The following is a 25965-nucleotide window of genomic DNA, read 5'->3' on the forward strand; positions in this document are numbered from 1 at the left end:
ATGTGAGTAGCAGTAGGGTAATAGTAGATGCAGATACACAAACTTGGTGCTTACAGTGTCTGGGTCAGATTATAAATCCTCTCATTGTTGTCTGGGTCTTCATGAACAGAGTAAAGAATAGAAAGACTGTGATGCATTTAAGTCTTATGGACTCTCAAACTGAATGAATGCTAGGGTTGCATTGACATTGATGAAACCTTGATCTCTCTCAGCGTTGAGCATTTATAGGTAGGATTGGACTTTGACCAAAACATGCCCCTCAAAGAAGATACAGGATCCTGCCTCTTTGAAGTCCAGATGGATTCCAAGTCACCAGATACTACATCAACAAGCAAGAAGAAACAGGCTTATACCTTCTGTGTTGGGAGAATGTGGAAAAGGGGCATATCTCAAGGGATGACTCTCTTGATTCATATATATATAGTAGGAAAAGACGGGAAAAAATTAAAATAAGACAATATCCTGGCAGACAAACTGAACTGAGTAGTTCAACCATATCAGCAGTCTCTGGATTCAGGGGTAATGAAAATATTTTGTGAGTGAGATACACCCACAATATATCTTTTTCATCTCCTCAGAACAATAATGTACTTTAATTTTTCTACTGGATAGAGAGACTCAAGGAAAACTAGCCTCAGATGCCTTCCTCCTAGACTGCTGGAAGGGTCTTCAATCTGTATGTCTATCTTCCAGTCCTGCTGTTGCTGAAAACCATCCTGAAAACTCAAGCAAGACTGGAATGCTGTGATTTTCATAGCCCTCTTGTAGCCAAGACAGTTTTGGTTTCCTGTCATACTGGAGCCATTTATAAACAGACCAGTCAAGCTGGGGAATGGATTCTCTGACATTGGCACATAGATGCATCAAAGTCTTTAGCCCTCATAACTTGGATGTTGAGAGGGTAACAGTAGTCATACAGGTCCAATCCTGGACCTGCATGACTCACATGAGCGAATATGTTAGAAGTAGATGTTAGAGAGTTCTTGTCCTTATCAGACAGAAAAAAATCTATCTTTATATATCAAGCATCAAACTTCCTTTGGTTTTCAAAAATCTTTTTTAAAGAAATATTTGATTCACAATATAGATTGAACATTACTATATTTTTAATTTGATTGTAATTCTCAGTTTGTTCTTTTGGCTTTCTTTTTGTAACCTGCCTTGGACCTTTTGGGAAAAGGTGAGATATAAATCCAAATATTAGATTAGATAAGATTAGATCCTTCTGACTACTATGAGAAACTGCCACTAAATAATCTTACTTTTTTCAGTGGAGGTTTGCTGTGTGGTGTAGTGGTAAGGCCCTAGACATTTTATCCTGACCTACACAAAAACTGCTTTAATACCTTATACACTGATCAGATTCAGATTTTTAAAAAACAACTCCATTAGGGTTCATCTCAGTGCAGTTGTACTACCACGTCTTTATTTTTCTTTATAAGGAGCTTGCTTCTGTTGGAATATTTTGATTTGTATTTGGCTCACACCTTTCATTGGTAGCTCAAGGTGTGTTACAATTCAGGGACATTAGACAAATTTTTGAGGATTAACAATCCCTAATTTCATACCTGAGGCAGTGGAGAGTGAAGTGACTTGCTCAAGTTCACAAAGAGTGTTGGGGAGGATCTAAATTCTGACCACCCTGGTTCTCAGTCTACTTCCTCTAACCATACTAGATTACTCCAAAAAAGCTTCCAGCTCTGTCACCAAATGGCACCATATCCAATTGGCTAGCAGACGTGTATCATCTTTGCCAATACCAGAGCAGGCCTGATTCCAGCAGGCTGTGGTAAGGCTCATAATCTGAAAACCATTGCTGTATTGGTAGCTCACCTGAGCTCAACCTCTATGGAGGAGATTTGCAGATAGAAACTTCATAAATTCATATCTCACTATTGCTTGCAAAGGTATTTCTGATCCAACATTAAGTCTGATAAAGGCTGTCTTCTGGAATTTCTCTGACATTTATAATTCAACCATTTCTTCCCCCCCTCCCCCCCCCATTTAATTTACAGGTTGCCTATAACAACTCCAAAATACAATTTTGGTGATACGTTTTCTGATGTTTCTACCTTTTTTGTTGAAGGAAGTCTATAGCTAGGGGTCCTCACTTCTGAGGATTTGATTTCCTGCTTGCTCTTGGAGAAAAGCAAGTTACTTACCTACAGCAAGTATTCTCAGTGAACAATTGGATTCAGGTAGGGTTACCATATGTCTCCAGAAAAAGGAGGTTGGATCAAGACATCTGGGGTTTACACTCACTGAAAGCAATGGAAGTAAAACTCGGATGTCTCAATTCACCCTCCTTTTTCTTGAGCCACATGGTAACCCTAGATTCAAGTGCACACATACTCTCCCATTTCCCCTAGTAGTTCTATTCTAAAAGAACTAAGGAGGCTTAAGTGGTGACCCTGCCACAAAAATCTATTAATTGTCTAAGGTGTAAGAAGCTTTTTCCTGCACAAATTCTGTTGAATGATATCACCCATTAATGAGGATTTAAATCCTAGAACACTTAGGGCTCCTTTTATGAAGCCGTGGTAGCGGTTTAACGCGTGTAATAGCGCATGCTAAACTGCCGGACGCGCTTGCTGCTACCGCCTCTTCTTGAGCAGGCGGTAGTTTTTCGGCTAGCGTGGGGGTAGCACGTGATTAAAAGTCGTGCGTGTTAAAGCCGCTACCCTAAGGGCTCCTTTTACGAAGCCACGGTAGCGGCTTTAATGCGCGCAACTTTTAATCACACACTACCCCCGTACTAGCCGGAAAACTACCGCCTGCGGTTTAGCGCACGCTATTACACACGTTAAACAGCTACCGCGGCTTCGTAAAAGGAGCCCTTAATACAGGTAACTAACTTGGCTTTACTGCTTTAAAAAAAATGAACTTTCTTTTGGCTTTAGAAAAAAGTTGTTTTCTGTAGGAGAAATACAAACAAAACATGATACCCTTAAGATCACTGAAACCATATGTATTTATAATGAATTCTTTCTTTGGGATATTTCAGGATATGTGTTTGATAGAGGGAGCACTGGAAGTTCACTTAGGGGAATTCCACATTAAGATGAAAGGTAACCATAAATGTACTATATGGTTTTAAATCTTTATTCATTTTTTGTGTTACAACAAGTGTTACAAATAAACTCAATAGAAACTTAAATACACACTTGACTAACTCATATATTAATATCAAGTATAACATTAATATAATAATCCCCTGTCCCACCCTCCTTCCCAACCAATAATACATAAATCAATTTTATTGTACATTTTTTAAATATTAATTTAGTATGTAATAATCAAAATTGAAAAACCCACCCCATTTCCCTCTTAACAATTATCTTATCATGGGAAAAGTTCATTAGAGAAATCATGTTAACGGTCTTCAGATGTTTCCAGTGTTATTTATGGGAAAAATTATCCTTCTTTACAAAAATCGGTTAATGGTCCCCATATTTTTTTAAATTTATTCATGTATCCTTTGTGTGTTGCAATAGCGAGTTCCATTTTATATATGTGGCATACCGAATTCCACCAGAACATATAGTTCAATCTATCATGTTGTTTCCAATTGAATGTAATTTGTTGTATTGCAATTCCAGTTAAAATAAATAAAAGTTTGTTATTACTGGATGAAATTTGGCTTTTTGCTCTCATAGTTGTTCCAAATAATATAGTATCATATGTCAAGGCTACTGGATTTTCTAACATTCTGTTAATTTGGGGCCAAATTGATTTCCAGAATGATAGGATAAATGGACAAAAGAATAAAAGATGATCTAATGTCCCAATTTCAATATGACAGTGCCAGCATCTATTAGATCTTGAACTATCTATTTTTTGTAAACGAGTAGGGGTCCAAAAAGCTCTATGAAGAAGAAAAAACCAAGTTTGTCTCATAGATGCTGACACCGTACATTTTAGCCTCCAAGACCAAAGTCGTGGCCATTGAGATGCACTAATTTGGTGTTTTATCTCAATGCTCCAAATGTCTCTAAGACCATTTTTTGGTTTTTTATTTATATATACGGATATTAATTTATACCACTGTGCGGCTTTGTGACCTATTGAGTCCATCTGGAAACATAAGAATTCCAAACTGTGATATTTAGCGAGATCTTTCCATTCAGGGAACCCTTTCTGAATAGATTGCTTCAATTGCAACCATTTAAAATATTGTGTTTTATTGAGACCAAATTTTTGTTGCAATTGTGAAAACTCCAGCAATTTATCATTTTTAATTACATCATCCAAAGTGCGAATGCCTGCTATCATCCAATGTTTCCAGATGACTTTAAAACCGCCAATTTTGATCTTGGGGTTTAGCCATATAGTTTGGTTGGTTGATTTACTAATTGGAATTTGAGTAAGATTACTTATGTATTTTAGAGTTTTCCAGGTATCCATAAATATTTTATGATCTTTGTATAACCTTGGCATTTTGATACTAATTACATGATTAAGACGTAATGGAAACATAAGCCTCCATTCTAGCCAAAACCAGTCTGGAATATTATCTGTGGGTTCTGGGAGGATCCAATACATACCATGACGTAAGATATAGGCTTGATGATACCTATAAAAGTTGGGAAAATTTACCCCTCCCTCTTTAATTGGTTTTTGTAATGACGCTAGAGCAATTCTTGGTTTTTTATTAAGCCATATAAATTTTGTCAAAGTCCTATTTATTTTTGTATAAAACGAATCTTGAAAGAAAACTGGTATCATCCCCATTTGGTAACATACTACCGGTAAAATCATCATTTTTACAGTTTGTACTCTTCCCCACCAAGATAAATGCAAAGGATTCCATTGCTCACACATTTCTGTTACTTTTTGTAATAAGCATTTTTCATTAATTTTCATTGTTTCATCTACTGTTTTTGTTATCAAAATTCCAAGGTATTTAATATATTCTTCCTTCCAAACAAAAGGGAATGTATCAAATAAACCTTTTGTACAATGTATATTTAGTGGAAGAATTTCTGATTTATTCCAATTAATTTTATATCCTGAAAAATTTCCAAATTTCTCAATCAATTCAAGTAGATGTGGAATGGTGGATTCTGGATTCTTCAGATATAGTAATAAATCATCTGCGTAAGCAGATATCTTATATTCTTTATCTGAATGAGGTATACCCTGTATCTCCTTAGCTTGTTTGATAGCTAATATTAAGGGTTCTAAAACAATATCAAACAGCAAAGGGGATAAGGGACATCCTTGTCTAACTCCTCTCTGTAGATTAAATTTTTCTGAAAACGTATTATTAATATATAGTCTAGCAGAAGGGGAGCTATACATTGTTTGTATCATTTGTATAAATCCAGGACCTATACCAAACCATTCCATTGCTTGATACATAAAAGACCATTCTACTCTATCAAAGGCCTTTTCTGCATCTAATGAAATTGCAAAAGTAGGTTCATTCATTTTCTTTGTTAAATATAACATATGGAATGTTAATCTGGTATTATGAGATGAATGTCTTTGAGCAACGAATCCTGTTTGATGCATACCTATTATATGGGGGAGAGCTTTAGCTAATCTTAGCGCAAGTATTTTTGCTAATAATTTTCCATCTACATTTATTAAAGATATTGGTCTATAGTTTGATACCAAAGTGGGATCTTTATTGGACTTTGGCAAAACAATAGTCAAAGATTCTGCTATAGTGCCTTTAATACAACCTTTATTGAGTTGATATTGATAAAGATTTAATAAATAGGGTAATAAAAAGTTTTGAAATGTTTTATAAAATTCCACTGTATATCCATCACCACCTGGAGCGGATCCAACTCTAAGAGACTTCAAAGCTGTTCCTATTTCTTTTTGTGATATTGGTTCTTCCAAACTTCGTTTTATATGTTCAGGAATTTTTGGACCCTCTAACATTTTTAAAAATTCAAAACCATCTTTTTCTTTATTTAGATAATTTTCGGAAGAATAAAGAGATTTATAGAATTTTAAGAATTGTTTTAAAATAGGTTCAATTTGTGTATATGTATTTCCATTTTCATCTTTTATTGCTATTAATTTTGTTTTTCTTTTTTTCGCTTTAAGATAGTTTGCCAATATTCTTCCTGATTTGTTTGAATTACCATAGTACAATGTTTGTTGAGAAAATAAATCTTTCCTAATCATCTTAGATGAGATTTCATTATATTTACCTTTTAATTTTAATAATTCTTGTTGAATAGAATATTCCCATTTTTCTATAAGTTTTGATTCTAAATTTTTAATCTCTTTTTCTAAGATTAAAAATTGTTTTTTAATTTGTTTTTTTAGAAAAGCCGAATAAGAAATTATTTGTCCTCTAATGGTTGCCTTAAAGGCATCCCATAGAGTTTCTCTGTTAATATCATCTTTATCATTTATTTGAAAAAATTCTTTCATTTTTGTTAGAAGATTTTCACAAAAATTTTTGTCAACCAACAATGTACTATCCATTTTCCAAATTGGTCTATTATTATTTTGATCTGTAGTTTTAATTTTGATCCACACTCCACCATGGTCAGATAGAATAATTGGATCAATGGCTGCTTGTGTCACTTGATGTACAAGATGTTTTGAAGTAAAGATATAATCTATTCTTGAAAAAGAATTGTGAACATGAGAACAGAAAGAAAATTCCCGACCATCAAAATGAAGTATTCTCCATATATCTATTAAATCGCAAGATTGAATCAAATTATCTAGTCCCATAGATTTCATAACTCTACCTGGGTTTTTATCTAATAAAGGATCCATTACAGCATTGAAGTCCCCTGCTACTATAAGATTTGAAGTAGCCAGTGGTATGATCAGTTGTTGAAGAGTTTTAAAGAATTCATTTTGGTTCGAATTAGGGGCGTATATATTGATTAATGTCATGGTAGTATTTCCCATATTCATTTCCACCATTATCCATCTTCCATGATTATCTGAAGCTTTTAGTTTAAATGAAGCAGAGCATTTTTTGTTAATTAAAATAGCAACACCTGCCTTTTTCCCTATAGCTGGTGAGAAAAAACACTGTTTGACCCAGCCTCCTTCTAGCTTTTTAGATTCTATATGTGAGAGGTGGGTCTCTTGTATAAGGCATATATCAGCATCTTGTCTCTTTAAAAATGATAGGGCTTTTTTCCTTTTTATCATATGATTTAGACCGTTAACATTTAAAGACATAATTTTAATATCCATTTATTTTTAAATTTTCAGGTATTAAATTATGTATATTTTCCCAATGTTTTAAGTATTTCATTTCTCTTTTTTCCTTTATTCCCATGATTTCCTTATATATTTCCCTTTTATTCCCTCCCATCCCTCTTATCCCTCCCTTCCCCCCCTTATTAATTACGAAAACTTGGATACGCAGGTTGAGGTTAGATTTAGATAACTCCCACAAGCTATTAATAATTATCTTAAGTACTACCATTTTTTCCCCTATTTTTGTATATTTTCTTTTATTTTATTATTAATTATAAGAATAAATAAAAAGTTTTCATTCTTATGTATTGAAAGATTATTTTCTGTATTTGTATATCTTTAAATCCATAAGAATGATTATATTAAATCAATTATATCTAATAACATTTCAATTACTATTCATTTCTTTTCAGGTGGTAGAACATAAAATTTGCGTTTCAGATTTATTCTTTTCATATATTTCGTATTGAAATACATTTTAATGTATCTGAAACGCAAAATTAAACCTGAAGTACCACCTTTAACCGGAAAAACAACAAACCAATCACTTCATCTTTTTTTTTTTTTATAATATTCTTTGTGATTGAAGGATGATTTTCTTTCTCACTATTACTCTGCTTTCAAAATTTCGGATTCAATCAGTACATTTTTAAGTTTGTTGAAGAAAATTTCTTCGTCGTCATTTGAGTTCGGAGATGTGTTTCAAATGTTGTTTTGCTTCATATGATATTAAATGATTTCACTTGCAAAAACCTTGGTGACATCTGATTTCAAACAACAGATCCCTTCCCTTGAACCAATAGCCTAACACAGGGGTAGCCAACTGGCTTTTCGTGAACCAAATCTGGCTTCTTGAAATAAAACTTGAAATAAAAACTGCAGCCCTTCAGCTGGCCTCAGATTTGCTCAGCTGCTGGAGGCTGAACACACATCTTAGAGGTATGATTAAGGATAGACTGTGGTCCACATGCTGTGCAAATTAATGAGAGAAAGAAGTAGTGCATAAGTTCAAAGGCTGTCCTAAATTCAACCACTTATCTTATGTGGGTACTAGCTCCTCCTCAGCACTGCCCCTTGATTCGCTTAGTGCTGCTGAATATTGGCAGTTGGCTGCCAATTGGCAATTTAAGCAGCCAGAGCCTCTCTGGCCCACATAAATCGCTCTGAATATTGGGCCCAGGATATGTCTGTCCACTGAAAAGGAAGGAATGAACCAACTTCAGTGGTAATGGCCTGAATATGGTAGAATTGAAAGTATGCTGCTTATCAAGGTGGAGTATGGAAATATAAAAGGAGTTCTGTTACATCTCCTCTGGAGTCCTTACGTATAGTGTTCAGTGCAAACCTGCGAACCAGGTCTTGTAGAAATGTGATACTCATAGCTTTCAGCATCTCCTACATTGCCAGTGGAATATAGTGCCCCCTTCAGTTTTTTTCCTTTTGCAAGTGAACCATGCAGAGGTGTTTCTGAACTGCTCTGCTTTATTTTTCTTTTCTTTTTTTTTTTAATCAAAAGTTCATTTTTTTGTGCCAACTGCCAACTAACAATTAGACCCAGATTGGCCGAGTTGGAAGTCAGATTCCATTCTTCTTTTATGTCAGGGCACTGGCTCAGTCTGGATGACTCTGGTTCTATTTATGGTTCCATGAAGCAGGATGTCTCTGTGACGCTTGATCAGGATGACGACCCCTCTATACGCTGGTTGTTTAAGTTGGTTTCAGTCCACCATTTTATTGCGGATGTGATCAAGGAATTGAAACTTGAAGTACAGCCTTCTATTTCTCAGTGTAGAGTCATGAACCACTCCAGTACTCGGACCTCATTTTTTTCCAGCAGACCTTGACATCAGTTCTCTGATCACAGAGCAATGGGAGACCCTTGAAGGCTCTTTAAAGGTGGCGAAAGCTATTTCCAGGCTATTACCATAGCCCCAGAGTTTCAGCAGTTGTTTGATCAGACTCTGCAGTGGCTCAAGTCACCAAGTGCACAATCCTCCCTAGCAAAGGAGGAGTGATGCTAAAGGATTTGCAGGATCGCAGGATGGACATGGTCTTAAAGAAGCAGTTTGAGGTGTCTTTGGCCATTAAGGCAGCAGCATCCTCATTTGCTGCACGGGCTTGTCACATGAGACTGCAATGGGTGCCCTCGGCTGAGGAGGACGCCTGTCCCCAGCTAGTGCTGGAAGGAATGGATTATTAGTGGATGCCTTGTACGGCCTTATCAGGGTCCTGGGTAAAGTCTCAAGATATGCGGTCTCTGCTATCAGGATGTTCTGGATCAGGCAGTGGGCTGGTGATTCAGCTTCTAAAGCAACCTTTAGCAAGCTACACTTCAAAGGGCAGATACTTTTTGGCAAGGGCCTAGACAAACTCTTGGCCAGTGTAGTAGATCACTGCCCTAAATAGCTACCAGACAGCAGGCCTTGCCACCTCCCTAGAGGGAGTCAAAAGTAATTTTTGTCCCTCCTGCCCGTATCACCCAAATGACTTTAGCTCCTCCACCCAGAGATCTTTACAATGATACAGACAGTATTATAACAATCCTAGATGCCAGCAGACCTCTGGGTCTCATGTCAATCCTTCTTCTAAAATGTCTTGATGATTCCAAACTTGGAACTGCACCCCCCACATACTGGGGGGATAGTGTCAGTGTTTCAGAGGCAGTAGAATAGATTTCCTCGGCCTCGGTTGCATCCCTTTTGGGCCTTACAGTCAAGGTAGTGTTCCTAGTGCGATTGTCTTGGCAAGACTCATTTCAGAACTGCAAGCTCTCTCTTGTAGAGAGCCCTTTATCAGGATCATGGAGGCAGGAGTAACTCTCTGTGCTGTTCTTTCTTTCTTTCTGAAAGTTATTTCTGATTTCCACATCAACCAGGAGTCTCATCTGCCTGCTTTTCAACCCACGGGGTCAGATAAGCAGGATAAGCCATTACAGAAACTGTATGTGCGAAGAGTCTTACTTCACTACTTAGAAAGGACCAATGATTTTCATCTTTCTGACAATCTGTACTAATTAGTCAGCCCAGGCGTGGTAAGCCAGCATCCAAGGCCTCTTTTGCCAGATGAATTCACATTGCCTGTGGAAAGCAGCCGCCATTTTCTCTCAAGGCGTATTCAGCCAGAAGTGCCAAAGCTTCATGGGCTGAGTCTTGTTCAGTCCCTCCAGCTGAAGTCTGTAAGGCAGCTGCTTGGTCTTTTCTTCATACCTTTATGAGCTTGTACAGAGTGGATGTGGTTGCTTGAGAGGATGCCACCTTTGGGACCTCGGTTTTGCGGGCAGGCTCTTCTGTCACACCCTAGACATTACCATTACTGTCACCATATGTACAGACTCCAGAGGAGATGTAACAGAATGGAAGATTAAGTTACTTTACATTACATTTCTAGACCGCAAAACCTCTTGGATTGATGCGGTTCACAAAAAGTAAAAATACTGGCAATCCCAGCAATCTACAGATTAGACATTAACCTTTTTTAATTCTCTAGAAATGTTGTGAACAATATCAATTTTAGTAATTTTCTAAAATGAATGTAAAAACAAGACCTTATGAATAAAGAACATAGTTCCCTATCCCAGCTCGCCACCTGGTAAGTAAATAGGCGCTGTTGGAACTTTTTATGAGTACAGCCTCGAACCAGAGGAAAAGCAAATAGAGAGGTAATACATAATGAGTGAATAGTTCTGATAGGTATTCAGGCACCTCACCATATAAAACTTTACAACAAAGTATCCCCAAGTCCCAGAAGTTACGAGGGAGATTGCTGAAGAGAGTGAGGGGACAGAGAATAGAAGATCTGGTTCTTACCTTTGTTAATCTTCTTTCTGTTAATCTTCTCTGAAGTCCTTATCGTCTGCCCTCTGTTTCCTCAGTAACGCCTGCTTTTCTGCATCAGATATTTCTCATTTCCAGGCCTGAAATTCTCCTGCCAGCCAGATGGCCATGTGTAAGATTGCCCTGTATATGTAAATGTACTATTCAGCCTCTGGCTTCTTTGATGATAGTACCTGTTGCACACAGCAGGTTGGTTATTATGCTGCTTTGTTTTTCGCATGTTTTCATATTTATTAATTGTTCTTTTATAAGCTGCAGAGCATAACAAAACTGTATGATGTTGGTGGGGAAGTTTCCCGTACCACTTCTTCTTTGTGTTTTATTCCAGTTGTGACCAATTGCTTTGGGGCAAAACTGAAGGGGGCACTATACTCTACTGGCAATGCGGGAGGTGCTGAAAGCTGTGAATATCACACTTCTGCAAAACTCGGTTTGTGGGTTTGGATTGAACACCATAAGTATGGACTCCAGAGAAGATTAACAAAGGTAAGAACCAGATCTTCTATTCTCTGTCTCCTCACTCTCTTCAGCAGTCTCCCTCATAACCTCTGGGACTTACAAAGAAAGAAATTGCTATGGAAGACAAGGGTATTGAGATAGAGAGTGGAAGAGGGAGAGAGAGACTGCTGGGAACAAGAGTGAGGTTGTTTGGGACTTTATTTTCTGGATCCTTGATTTTTTTTAAAATTTATTAATTTATTTATTTTTGATGCCCTAACACATTTATTGTTCATAATACTCTTAATTGATTGCTTTTTGAAGCAGACAACTGCACCGATCTTACCTTCTCATTCTTTGAGCTTGATGGGAGCTGTAGTATACTCAGTGACGTACCTAGCATATGTAACACCCGGGGCCCATCATTTTTTGCCACCCGCCCCCATCTCTACGAAAAACATGATTTTTAGTAACAAGCCACACGTCACACATGAGTACGTAGGAAAAGGCAGCATCTTACATACTGCAGTGAGCAGTACAACAGCAATACACCCATTGTAAAACTAAACAAGCTAGACTAGTACAGATCAATCCTACACCGTCAATCCTAACAGAAACCCATGTCTTTCGAACACACAGAAAACACCTTCGCCTAGTATGGAATATCTCATCACAAACTAACCCCTCCCCCTTTTACAAAACTGTAGTGTGGATTTTAGCCATGGTGGTAACAGCTCTGACACTCATAGAATTCTGAGCATCAGAGCTGCTACCACCATGGCTGGCGTTAAAAAACACTCCACAGTTTTGTAAAAGGGGGGATAAAATAGAAATACATAGACAAAGGTTAAATTGAACCAGCAAGAAGCTAGACTCTGCATACAATGCAGCACCAAAGAAATAGTGACACATGTCTCCTAAAGCTATAAATAAATAGAAAATTTTTGTTCTACCTTTGTCTTCTCTGGTTTCTGCTCTCCTCATCTTCTTGTTACTCTCTTCCTTCCATCCACTGTCTGCCATCTCTCTGCCCCTATATGGCATCTTCTCTCCTTCTATGCCCCTTCCAGAAACTGTATGCCTCCCCCTTCCATCTCTCCTTTCACCCCCATTGGTCTGGCATCTCGCTCCTCTCCTTCCCTCTCCCACACCTCTCTTCTGCAATCCCTTTTCAATTTATTTTCTGCATCCATCTAGATTACGTTCTTACTACCCTCTCATCAATTTCCTTTTTTACTGTCTACCTACAGCTCGCCACCTCTTTCCCTCACCCCCTCCAGTATTTCCCTAACTCAATCCTTTTCCCCCATCATGTGCCCTCCTTTTATTTATCCCCTCCTTCCATCATGTGCCCTCTTTCTCTACCCCTTCCATCTAGTACCTTCTCCTCTCTCTGTCCACTTCCATTGTCTGCTCCCCTCTTTCTCTCCTCCCATTTCCTTCTTGCATTTGCTCCCTTATTTCTCCCATCTGCATTTCCAACCAGCATTGGCTCCCCCTCTACCCACCACACTACCATCCAATGTCTGCCTTTTCTCTCTCCATCTACCCCTCTTCAATCAACATCTGCCCCCTTTCTTTCCCTCCGATCTAATTCCATCCAGTCCTTCCCCCTTATATCTCTCTCCCCTTTCCCTGTACATCAATTCCATTAGCACTACCCTTCCATATCACCCTGCCCCCTTTCTCTCCCTGCACCACTCTTTCATTCCAGCAGTCCTGCTCCTTTCTCGCAATGACTGTAGCTGCCGGTTGCCGGTCCAACCCACTCCGACGTACTAACTCTGGAGCAGAGTGGGCAGCCAAGTGCTGGAAGGTCCCGCGATGACTCCAGGCTTTGCTCCAGAAGAAGTAAGTTACGTCAGAGGGGGTTGACCCGGCGGACGCAGGGAGTTGCGGCAAGGACCCGCGATGACTGCACCTGCCGGGTCCACCCCCTCTGACATAACTTAATTCTTCCGGAGCAAAGCCAGCAGACTAGTCATCGGGGGACCTTCCTGCACCTCAGCGCAGCTGACGACTCTGCCCTAGAGCAGTGTATTTCAACCTTTTTACACCCATGGACCGGCAGAAATAAAAGAATTATTTTGTGGACTGGCAAACTACTAAGACTGAAATTAAAAAAACACATTTCTGCCCCGTCTCCGCAAGCTCAGTCCCAGCAAACCATCTGATCCCATCCGCACAAGTCTCAGTTATGATTTTATATTGAACATATTTTATTAAAATATAAAAAGAAACAATATTCTGTACAATTGTCATTTTATAAATATAAATATACAGAGCAAGGACCAACAAAACCCCTGTCTCCCTTCCCCTTCACATATATCCCCTCTACTATCAAGAAAACTGAACAAGCCAAATTATTATAGAATGCTACACAGAAATATCATGCTAACAGAATACTGCAGTCACACATGACAGGAATTGTGTTAGGGGAGTGCAATTAGGGCAACTGCCCCCTGGTCCGAGAGAGCCCTAAGCCAGCTAGAAGTTAAAGAAGCACTGCCTGGGCTTTGCAGTCCCCAGTTATGTCTCTAGCAGGATATATATTTCAAATCTGATATATTCTAATGACAAAATAGAAATAAAATGATTTTTTTCTACATTTTGTTGTCTCTGGTTTCTGCTTTTATCTTCTTTTCACTCTTTTCCTTCCAGAGTCTACCCTGTCTCTTCAATCCAGCCTCTGCCCGTTCCATCCACTGTCTGCCCCTTCCAGAAACTGTCTGTCTCCCCCTGCCATCTCTCCTCTAGATCCCTCCCCCTTTGGTCTGGCATCCAGCATCTTCCCTCTATTCCCTCATGCTCTGGCATCTTTCTCCTTTCATCTCTCTTTCCCTCCCCCCTTTGGTTTTTAGCATCTCTCTCTTCTCATTTCCTCCGCTCAGATCTGATATCTCTGTCTCCTTCCCCGTTCTCTGGCATCTCTCTCTCTTCCCTTCTCTGGTCTTCCTTCTTTATTTTCTGCCTCTGTCTAAATTAAATTCTTTCTTACTATGCAGTCCTCAGTTTCCCTCTTTTTACTATGTCTACCCACAGCATGCCACGCCTTTCCTTCACCCTTCCACTATCTCACTAACTCTATCTTCTTCCCCCATCCAGCATATGTCCTTTTTCTTTATCCCTCCTTCCATCCAGTATGTGTTCTCTTTCTCCACTTCCATTCAGCATTTGCTCTTCCTTCTCCCCACTTCCATCACCTGCCCTCTTCTCTCTCCCCACTTCGATCATCTTCCCCTTCTCCCCACTTCCATCATCTGCCCTCTCTCCCCCTTTTCTCTACTTCCATCATCTGCCCCTTCTCTCTCTTTCCCCCCACTTCCTTCCTCTGCCCTGTTCTTTCTCTCCACTTCCATCATCTGCCCCTTCTCCCTCCCCTTTCTCCCCACTTCCATCATCTACCCCCTTCTCTCAATCTTTCCATTCACCACAGGCCCATCTTTCTCCCTTCCTCACCTTTCCGATTTTAGCAACAAGATCGGCAACACCCCCCCCCCTCGCAATGACACTTAAGATCGGCAATGGGCCTCCTTCTACCCCCGGCATCAACAGAACTTCAAATCGGCAATGTGGTGCTCAGTCAAAAGCGGAAACAGGAAGCTTGAGTCATAGGGAAACTTTTGACATGAGCACTAGAGAATGACATGGGGAAAAAAATCTGTCCCTTTCACTGCACCATCCCCTTCACTGCTCCGTCCCCATCCCCGCAGCATCCATACAAGCCTCAGTACTGCAATATTTAGCTTATTCCTTTCTAATAAATCAAAGTTCTGGCTGCTGAACTGGAGAAAGAGATGTTCAGCTGGCAGAGCTTTGTTTATAAATTTTTATCAACACAACTAATATACTACTTTATCCTGAAGAAGAAAAAAAAAGAAAAAGAAATATAATTTTTTTTCTACCTTTGTTGTCTGGTTTCTGCTTTCCTCATCTTCTCATTCAATTCCTTCCATCCACTGTCTCTCTTCTCTCTGCGTGTTCCATTTGCTCTGTTACTGTGCCTCACCCTTTCTCCCCCCTTTCAAATTGGTCTGGCACCCATCTTCTTCCCTCCTCTCCCCCCATAGTCTGGCATCTCTGTCTTCTTCCCTTCCAGCATCTTCTCCCCACTCTCTGTTCCCCATTTCTCTTCAGCGTCTTCTCCCCACTCTGTCATTCCCATTTCCCTTCAGCATCCTTCTCCCGCTCTGTCTTCCCCATGTGCTTTCAGCGTCCTTCTCCCCCCTCTGTCTTCCCCATGTCCTTTCAGCATCCTTCTCCCCCCTCTGTCTTCCCCATGTCCTTTGAGTGTCCTTCCCCCCTCTGTCTTCCCCATGTCCTTTGAGTGTCCATCCCCCCCTCTGTCTTCCCCATGTCCTTTGAGCGTCCTTCTCCCCCCTCTTTCTTCCCCATGTCCTTTCAGCGTCCTTCTCCCACTCTGTCTTTCCGATGTGCTTTCAGCGTCCTTCTCCCCACTCTGTTTTACCCATTTCCCTTCAGCGTCTTTTCCTCTCCACCCCTCCACCTCCCCACCTTTCCTCCCTTTCTCCCTCCCTGCCCCTTACCTTCGTGGCGCTTTCACCCCCCCTTACTTTCGTGGCGGTTTCCCCCCCCCCCCAACAGGCCCGGTCCGACAAACCTCCCTGCCTTGTGGCCAGCGATGTCTAAACTGCCTTCTTACAGCAGCCTGAGCGTTTAGTTGCATATGGCTGCCGTAAAGGTCATCTCTGATGCAACTTCCGGTTGCGTCAGAGATGACCTTTACGGCAGTCACACACAGCTTCAAAGCTCCAGCTACTGTAAGAAGGCTCAGAGGTCCTCCAGATGTGGCCGGAGCTCATCGGGGCTTTCCAAAACCAGGAAAAAGAGGACATTTCTGGGTTTTCCCGGATGCATGTTAACCCCATATTTGGAGTCCCCCAAACACTCTCATTCCTACAGCGGGTTCCAGCTGCAGATGTTGGCATTCCCTCACCCCATCCCACCCCCATAGGCTCAGTTTAATTAGAACCCCTTGCACATATGTGATTGGGGTTGAACTGAGCATTCATGGGGGGGTGCAATGCTGGTGTTAGCAGCAGGAAATGTGCTGTTGACTGCTGCGGGAATGAAACTGCTCTTGAGGGGGACTCCAGAGAGGACTCAACTGATAGAACCTAGGTATTCATTTTTATTGCTTCGGGAGGGGGAGGGGGGTAGCAGGTATAGAAGAAATTAGTGGATTGTGCCCACCCAGTCCACCCAAAAATTAAGGTTCTAGCTATGCTACTGGGCTGGAGAAACAGAAGAGAGGAGAAATACAGCGTAGGAGGAGGGAGAGATAGAGGCAGTGCTGGATGGGAGAAGAGAGATAAGCAGCAGGAATGCTGAATGATTCAGTGGGAAGGGGGCAGAGAGACAGGGGCAGTGCTGCATGTTGGTGGGGAAAGAGGAGGAGAGACAAGAGGAGATGATGAATGGGGAGAGATAGAGAGGAGATACTGGATGACAGGGAGAGAGAGGAAGGCAATACTGTATAGGAGATGAGAGAGCAAGACGGGCAATACTGGATGTGGCTGGAGAAAGAGACCGGGTAATGGTGAATGGTACAAGGGAAGAGGAGAGGGAGAGAGAGAGAAAGGGGGGCAATGCTGCATGCCAGAAGCAGAGAGAGAGAGGCAGGCACGGCTAACACAATTTAAAAAAAAAATGAAATGGCCAGACAGCAATGGTAGAAAAAAATTTATTTTTAATTTAGGATGAAGTAATGTGGTAGTTGTGTTGATCCAATTTAAAAGGTTAAAAAATAAATTTTAAAAAGTGGAAAATAAAAAGTGATACAAAATACATTTTTTGACAAGATTTCAAAGGTCAAAACTTACTTCCTCTTTCAGGTCTGGACAGTATATTATTGTTATAGTATGCTTGTCCTGATTTAAGGAAGGAGGTTTTGGCCTCTGGAAACTAGTTAAAAATCTAATAAGTTATCACCATATTTCCATTTTTGTTTTATTTGTAAATTTATAATGTAGCAATTGGAATATGTCAGTTTTTTGGAATTTATATCTGCTCTCTTATATTAGCGTAGTACATAGGGACATGCGTCACTTTCTGTTTTCCTAGTGTTGCACTGTATGTCCAGGAAGATGCTGGACTTGGAAGCTAGGCCTGTTTGAGAACCAAGTGCTAACATACCCCTTCCTTCTAGTATGGGTTTTAGCGCCAGCAGCAGCGGCAACTGTGCCGACGCTCATAGAATTCCTGTGAGCTTCAGAGCAGATACCGCCGCTGCCAGCGCTAAAACCCGCATTAGGCATTAGTAAGAAGGGGATATTTGTCCTGTATATATTTCCTAATATGTCAAATATTGTTCTGTAATGTAACCATGGTTAACAATAAAGATAAATTTACCTGGGGGCCATGACTATGGCAGAAGACTGTGGAACCCGACAGCTGTGGCGTTGCTCGTTGCCTAGGAGTGGCTATGAGCCGTTGGGAGTGCCGAGATGTGACTGTGAAGGCCACCAGAAGCAGGACGCAGTAGATTGCATCAGGCTGTGAGTTTGTTGGGCCGCCACAGGGCCGCCAGTCTGCCGTGAACCTGCTCATTGCTTGGAGCACCAGAAGTGGGCCCGAGTGTTGATGCGGCCATAGGAGGAGCTGCAAGTGCCGGCCACATATATGTTCATCATCATTGGAGTTCTGGCGGCTGCGGCGCAACTTGATGGGGCCTGTTGGGGGTGGGGGGTGAAAGCGCAACAAAGGTAAGGGGCAGGGAGGGAGAAAGGGAGCTGATTCAATGCGGCGCCAGTAAGGAGGGGAGGGAGCGCGATAGGGACTGGGCCGGCTGTGCACCCCCCCTAAGGCTGCACCTGGGATGGACCGCCCCCCCCCACCCCCCCTTGGTACGCCACTGAGTATACTGATATTTCAATCTGACTACTTATTTTTTTGTTAGTAAATAAAGCCATTAGTAAATCTTATAAATACATTGAACTTGCTATCCTTTACCTTTCCAATACACAAAGCCCAGTAGAAACATTTAATATACTGATGCCCTTTTACCTTCATTCAGTATCAGTATCAGTATTGAAGGGCCATTTTCTTATCTGCATACACAGGTTTTTTCTTGTCATATGAGCCAGCTCTGTTGGTGCTTGAGCACCCCCAGTATTGAACAAACTCCTTGACTGTGTCCAGGGAGATGTAATTTCTGTTGGGTTTAGCACCCCCAATCATTTTGAAAAGCTGGCTCCTATGCTTCTTGTTTATATTTTGGCCAAAAAACATTTTGCTTTATTACTCTCTCTGTTTAGTGTTCTCTTATAACAAACAAAACTGCATTATTTTATTGGTCCTTGCAGTGGAGTATAGTGCAAGCACTAGGTAGATATTTTGTCTTTAGCTTTAGTGAGATGGGCTATGCTTTTTATTAGAGTGTCAAATAAAACCAACTTCTTTTATTTTTAGGGTTGGTGGGTTATGCACGTCTTTGCTCAGGAGACCAGTACGAGGTACTGTATAATACAAAGTGAAATAATTCATGTTTTATTTCAGTTAGTCTTTTTGGATCTTCATACTTTTGTAGATACTGGCTATAGAAATGATTAAGATAAATAAGAAATTATATTTCAGAAGACAGTCAAAATGACTTAAATATTATATTTTATTTGTATCTTTTATTTGTATTATTGAATAGTTTAAATTTTGTATAGTTATTTCTTTATTATAAGATTGTAATTTTGTACCTACTTATCCTTTTATTTTATTCTTTCTGTTTTTATTCCTGTTTTGTCATTGCCTTAGTATCTGTAAAATACTTTCTCCAAGGACAAGCAGACATTATAGTCTCATATGTGGATGACATCATCCACAGAACTTGGTAGGAACATTACCAAACTGCACTGTCACTTTAAATTTTTTAAGGTAGTGCATGTACTGTGTGCATGTTGGTGCGATCCTACCTGACATTGGCTTGCAGGTCCATCAGTTCTTAGTTTTCTGTGTAGCTGAGAAGCTGTGTTTTCAGTTTTCTGTTCAGTGCATCAAACGTTTTGATATTATTGTGCCTTCCTGTCCTTATTTTGAACAATTTTTGTCATAATTCTTTATTTTTATCATGTTCCTGTATTCCTCTCGAGTTCAGTTTCATCTTTCCAATTTTTCAGTTTTTGGACTTCAGGCCACCTCGATCCCTTACTTCTGCCCAGGAGCATCAATCATTTTGGGGTTTCTTTTCACTGGAGTGTCATTTTCCCCTCCATGTCAAAGGTGGTACCAAGTAGCTTCAAAAATGCTCTTGATGTAATCGGTCCATCTCAGGCTCTAGTAGTGTCTGGGTCTTGAACATCGGGGCATTGAATGTGTCCTCTGCCTTCATATACAGAAGAGGTCACTTAAAGCCTAGAAGCCTTTGGTTTCACATTGGAATTGATGTCCTGCATGGTGGGGACTCAGAACCTGACACCCAGCCTCCTAAAACTCTGGCATTGGCATTGATGGCAAATGCATTGACACCACATTCAGAGCATTGGACTTTGAACTTCTTACAGAGTTAGGACTCTACATCATCTTCATCGATTCCTTGAGTATCGAAGGAAATAGCATGTAAGAAAGCTAAGAATCACAAATATTCTTCTACTTCTAGGCATGCCACTGCGTCCTCCCAGGTATCAATTACCTCAACGCACAGTAAGTGTCAACACAAGGATGACCGTTCTCCTTCCATTCCTATGATACCTCATAGGTGTGCCTCAACAATGAGATCTTCCACGCCACACCAACCAGTACAGCAGACTGCTTCCATGCCATTGTCTCTCCTGACACTGGCACTAACTCTCCAGGAGGCGATCTCTGGGTTAGGAGCTTTCAGGGCTACTGCAATCAGTCTGAACTTTTTTAAAATCCTTGATTTTGAAACATTATCAAATGAATGCATCAAGGTTCCCTTACACAATGTCATGAAAGCCACTTTGTTAAAAAAAACTTGGAAACAATTCTATCTGTTAGGCATTTCTAGGCATAGAATGGAAAGATTTGTCACAGGACATTTCATCATGGCTGCGATGAAATGACGGCGATGAATCATCCTCGCCACAACGGCCGTGATGAACCGTAATGAATCATGCCTCTCCTTCTCCAGCCATGGCTGCTCCTTCTCCCCTGCCAGTGCCTCTCCTCTCCTTCACCCCCTCGCCAGCGCTTCTCCCACCGACAATGCCTCTCCTCCTTTCCACCCCCTCCCCCAGCCTTGATAAAGATAAGTACATTGTGGTGCTTTTTTCAATGAATTTTTGATTACAAGTCTGCATTAGTGGATGTTAGGGGAGCGTCATCAAGAATTTAGTTCTGAATTGGACTTTTATCTCATCATATGGATTTTGAAAAATATTTACTGCATACTGGGAGTGATTTTGTCACCATTTAAAAAATAAGAATAATATGAACAATAGATAATAATACTAGAGAAAAAGAAAAAATGATATCAAGTATTGTATTGTTGGTCACTTTAGCACATTCACTGTGGATGTAAGGTCCGAGGATGTTTCATGCTTAAGTACCCCGTTGGGTAATATTTGCTCACGACTCTCATTACAGACTAGTTCTGATTCAAGAGGAGTGAATACTGAGGACCACTATCAATTATTTAATTATCTAATCATTCATTTATTTACTTATTTATGATCTATTGGACAATCACTTTTATTGAATTTCATGTGATTATATGACTTCCTTATATTTAAATCAATATAAGGGGTTTTCACTGCACAAAGGAAATCAAACATCAGCTCTGTACTACAGATATTTTAGTCCAGCTATCCCAAAAATTTTACCCCCCATTTTATGAAGCTGTGTTACGCTTTTTTTATCGCCGTCACAGCGTTGGAGCTAATACCACCATAGCCGGCGATAAAAAAAGCCTAACGTGGCTTTGTATCTGCCCTTTCTTTCCTTTCTATCCACTGTCCACCCTCTTTTTCTCTGCCCCTTCCATCCACTGTCCGCCCTCTCTCTCTCTTTTATATGGCATCTTCCCTCTTTCTATGCCCCTTCCATAAACTGTCTACTCTCACTCCTTCCATCCAGCCTGTATCCCTTCTCTCCTTTATACTTAATTTATTTCAGATTTACCCCTTCACCATTTTCTGTCTCCCATCTCTGGCTCTACCCCTCCCTCCATGCTCTTTCATCACTCCTCTTTTCTTCCCTTCCCTGCATCTATTTCTCTTTTCCTCCCCCCCCCCATAACTCTCTCTTTCCTTCCCTCCACCTGGCATATCTGTCTTCTTTCCTTCCCTCCCCCTGGCATATCTGTCTCCTTTCCTTCCCTCCCTTGCATATCTGTCTCCTTCCCTCCCCCTGGCATATCTTATCTACTTCCCTTCCCTTCCCCCAGGCATCTCTCTATTCCTTCACTTTCCTCTCTCTCATCTCAACCTCCATGCTCTGGCTGGCATCCCTCTATGCTCTGGCATCCTTACTTCCTTCTCTCCCTCTCCTGGCATACTTTCTTCCCTCCCTCCTCTAATGTCCATTCATCCCTCCCTCCCTCCCTGCTCTGGCATTCTTCCTTCCATTATTCCCTCTCTCCCCTGGCATCCTTCCTTCTTTCCTTCCCTCCCTCCCAGTTCTGGCATCCATACCTCCCTCCCTGCTCTGGCATCCTTCCTTCCTTTCCTCTCTCCCTTCCATGGCAGCACACCCTCCCTTCCTGCTCTGGAATCCTTCCTTCCCCTGGCATCCTTCTTTCCTTCCCTCCTTCTTCTGACATCCATCTATCCCTCCCTTCCTCTCTGCTCTGACATCCCTCCCTGCTCTGGCACCCATCCATCCATCCTTCCCTCTATCCCTGCTCTGGCATCCTTCCCTCCCTCCTTGCTCTGGCATCTCTCCTTCACTCCCACCTTCCCTAGCATCCTTCCTTCCTTTCTTCCCTCTCTCCTCTGGCATCCATCCATCTTCCCTTTTCCCCCCACACTCTGACTCCAACCTGACCACCCCGTGCCCTACTTGAACATCCCTAGTGGCCTCTTCGAGAGGGTGCAGGAAAGAACCTAACTCTTTCTTGCCCCACTGCCACTATAGCTGCTACTGTCGCAGCTCTGAAGAATTTTAAGATGACTGCCAAGACTTTGTGTGGTAGCCTCATGAGACTTCATGAAGTCATGCGAGGATGCCTCACAAAGTCTTGGCAGTCATCTTGAAAATCTTCAGAGCGGTGGTAGTGGCTATAGCGGCGGCAGGGGCAAGAAAGAGTTATTTCCTGCCCCTGACAAGACCACTAGACCACAAAGGAAGTTAGAAGGTAGGTTTGGGAAGGACTGTGCTCTGTCTCCATTGCTGCAGTATTACCACAGCAGCAATTCCTATCTCCATGGCACTACCACGGAATGGTCTACTGCGGTAATTAAACCGCTGAAACCCTGAGGACTCAGAAGCCAATAAAGTCCAACCTAAATACCAAAAAAGGGGGAATTGGCTCGCAATGAGAATTCTTCCAGAAGGGAAAGATTGAAAGGAAAAAGTAAAATAGAAATAGAGTTTAGTAATGTTGGGCAGGCCTATAATGCATAAGCCCTTTATATACAATGGACATCAGTATGAGCTGTACGAATGGCACACAAAATGAGATTAAGGCTCAGGCAGTAACTTTACTGATGACTAGCATCAATCAGACAGAAGTCTAGATAAAGACTGCCTCATACATCATGTTGTCCTTTATTGTATGTGAAAAAAGACCCAAACATAAATGAATAAATGCCTTTCAACCATTCACTCCTGGGATAAAGCAAATAATATCCCAAGACGTAATACCAGGCATGTTGGTCTAGGGTAACAATTACCATGTCACTCTCAAGAGGAAATACCATTTTGTCACAATGTAAGTGTGCGCTTTTTAACTTTTGTGCAATTTGAATTTTGTCCTTTCACTGTTTGCAGGTATTAGTACGACTTGGCCGATCAAGATGGAAGCTGAAGGGAAAGATTGAAACAGATGACAGCCAGATATGGGATGAGGAAGAGAGAATATTTATACCCAATCTACATGAAAATTTTGAAATTAAGGTACCAGCTCATATCATAAGAGAGATGGAATAGTCCAAGATCAACCCAGATCCTTCTTAAATTCTTAATTCACCTGACCTCAGTGGCATCACTCTGGGCTCAACATTACTCCCATAGCCCTAAGCTTTATATGACAATTTGTCATCGGTCCTTAAATCTATTATTTTAATATTTTACTTATTTCTCTATCAATAACCAAAGGTAAACTTTTAAGTTTTGTTAAACTTCAGTACTCTACTCGGCCAGGGGTAACATGTTCAACATGTTTCGCCTAAACCAGGGGTGCACAACTAGAGAATGACACGGAAAAAAAAATTGTCACCGTCTCCGCCCCATCCCCATGAGCTCATCCCCATCCTATCCCCGCGATCTCAGTCCCCATCCCCGTCCCGCTCCTGCAAGCCATCTGATCTCATCCACACAAGCCTTGAATAGTTTTATGCTGAACTTATTTTCTTAAAGTATAAAAAGAAACAATATTCTGTACAATTGTCATTTTATAAATCAAAGTTCTGGCTGCTGAACTAGAGAAAGATGTTCAGCTGGCAGGGCTTTGTTTATAAATTTTTATCAACACAACTAATATACTACTTTTCTGCTTTCCCCATCTTCTCCTCATTCAATTCCTTCCATCCACTGTCTGCCTTCTCTCTGGCTCTTCCATTTGCTCTGTTACTGTGCCTCTCCCACCCCCATCCCCCCTCATTGGTCTGGCATCTCTGTCTTCTTCCCTTCCAGCGTCTTCTCCCCACTCTGTTCCCCATTTCCCTTCCAGCGTCTTCTCCCCACTCTCTGTTCCCCATTTCCCTTCCAGCGTCTTCTCCCCACTCTCTGTTCCCCATTTCCCTTCAGTGTCTGTTCTTTTCCACCACCCCTCCTCTACCCCTCTTCAGCATCTGTTCCTTTCCACTAGTGCTGCCCGATTTCTGATTCGAATCGATTCACTAGTCCTGCAATTCCTGCAACTCCCAGGGTTCCATGCTGCCAGTTCCTTAGCATACACAAGCTGATTTCTTAGTTACAGACAAATTCCCAGTGCATTGTAGTTTTATTTTGTGGTTTCCCTCTCTCTTCCCCCATTTAGATCCCTGTTTATTTTGTCTATGCTACCGCCCTATTTTTCATTTTTGCTCCATTTTTTAAAATTTATTTTTCTTGCTTGGTCATCACTATTTCCTTTTCAATATTTAACATTTCCCTGCCTACCCAAGTTCCTCTTTAAATTTTTGCGCCTTTCGTGTCTTTTCCCATACACCACAGTCACGTAAACACTCACTCCTTTTGCTTTTAAACTCTAACATCTCTCGTGCCATTTTTTACTTTCACTTTCGTTGCATTTTGGATGCTATAGCCTGACTACCCACGGTAAGGTTTACCTATTGTTTTTCATCTCTTTATTTTTATTTTGATTTCTTTACTTTTAGCATTAAGATATGGTGTGCTTTCCCAGTTGAGATTCTAATTTCCTTCTTCTTGGTTATAGCGGTTCCAACTCTCAGTGTTCTACATTTTAAGGTACTGCGGTCAGATTTATGGTCTGCTTTTTACTCTCTGTGGAACTTCTTCCCACACTTTAATTCAGGTTCATTCCGGTTTCTAGTTCTGGCTCTGCATGGTTGTTCCAGTGGTCACCCTCTTGTGTTTTATGCTCCTCCTGTATTCTATTTTTCTTACTAGATATGTGAAATCTGCTTTTTACCACAGTTTCCTTCATTCCATTAAGCATGACTCCTTTCTGGTTTAATATGGTTCACTTATTTTACTAAGCATGGCTCTTTTTAGTATCTCCATTTAGTAGCTCCTCCATTACATTTTTTTACACAAGCTGTTTTAATGTTTTATGAGCTCCTTCCTCACTATTCTCTTAGATATTGGTTTTATTTTTTTATTCATGTTATACTCAAGTGCTTTTCACCTTATGACATTAGCCCCCTACGTTCTACTATATCTCCATGTAGTCTGCATGGCTATGCTCCCCTTTTTAGATCATTACATGATTTCTAAATCTGGTTTATCAATGTATATGCTTTATGATTTCTAAGCTGGTTTTTCAATGTACATGCTGCACATCCTATGTTTCCATTTTCCATATATGTTGCATATCTCATAAGTGTTCTCTTGATGATATCAGCCTCCTAAGTTTTACTATATTTTACTATAATTTTAATATAGTTTGTACAGTTATGTTTTTTAGCTAGGTTGTTGATACTAAAGAACTGACAGCACATGAGATTTAGTTGAAGTATAGTTAATGCCCGTGTTTTTTATGCATACCTGATAAGAGTGAAAGGATGCTAATGTCCGTTGCTACTATCTATCAAAAGACAACCAGAGCCTGGGACCAACATGATTTTAATAATGATCAGACAACAAAAGATAGAAAAAATAATTTTATTTTCTATTTTGTGATTACAATATGTCAGATTTTAAATGTGTATCCTGCCAGAGGTGGTGTTAGACCTCGAATGTGAGCTAGGATTTA

The 25965-nt window shown here is 40.7% G+C and overlaps 1 protein-coding gene across 5 annotated transcripts in view; it reads left to right on the forward strand.

The window, feature by feature from the left end:
- The window catches only part of RIPOR3 (RIPOR family member 3), a 229110-nt gene that overhangs the window by 130308 nt on the left and 72837 nt on the right, over positions 1-25965 (forward strand). For all 5 annotated transcript variants that reach the window (XM_033915149.1, XM_033915148.1, XM_033915152.1 and 2 more), the window contains 3 exons: positions 3005-3068; positions 18888-18931; positions 23358-23483. In XM_033915149.1, coding sequence (XP_033771040.1) covers positions 3005-3068; positions 18888-18931; positions 23358-23483 — 234 coding nt within the window. The remainder of the gene's footprint in view (positions 1-3004; positions 3069-18887; positions 18932-23357; positions 23484-25965) is intronic.

Source organism: Geotrypetes seraphini, chromosome 11 (genome assembly GCF_902459505.1).
Source record: "Geotrypetes seraphini chromosome 11, aGeoSer1.1, whole genome shotgun sequence".
NCBI classification, from domain to species: domain Eukaryota; kingdom Metazoa; phylum Chordata; class Amphibia; order Gymnophiona; family Dermophiidae; genus Geotrypetes; species Geotrypetes seraphini.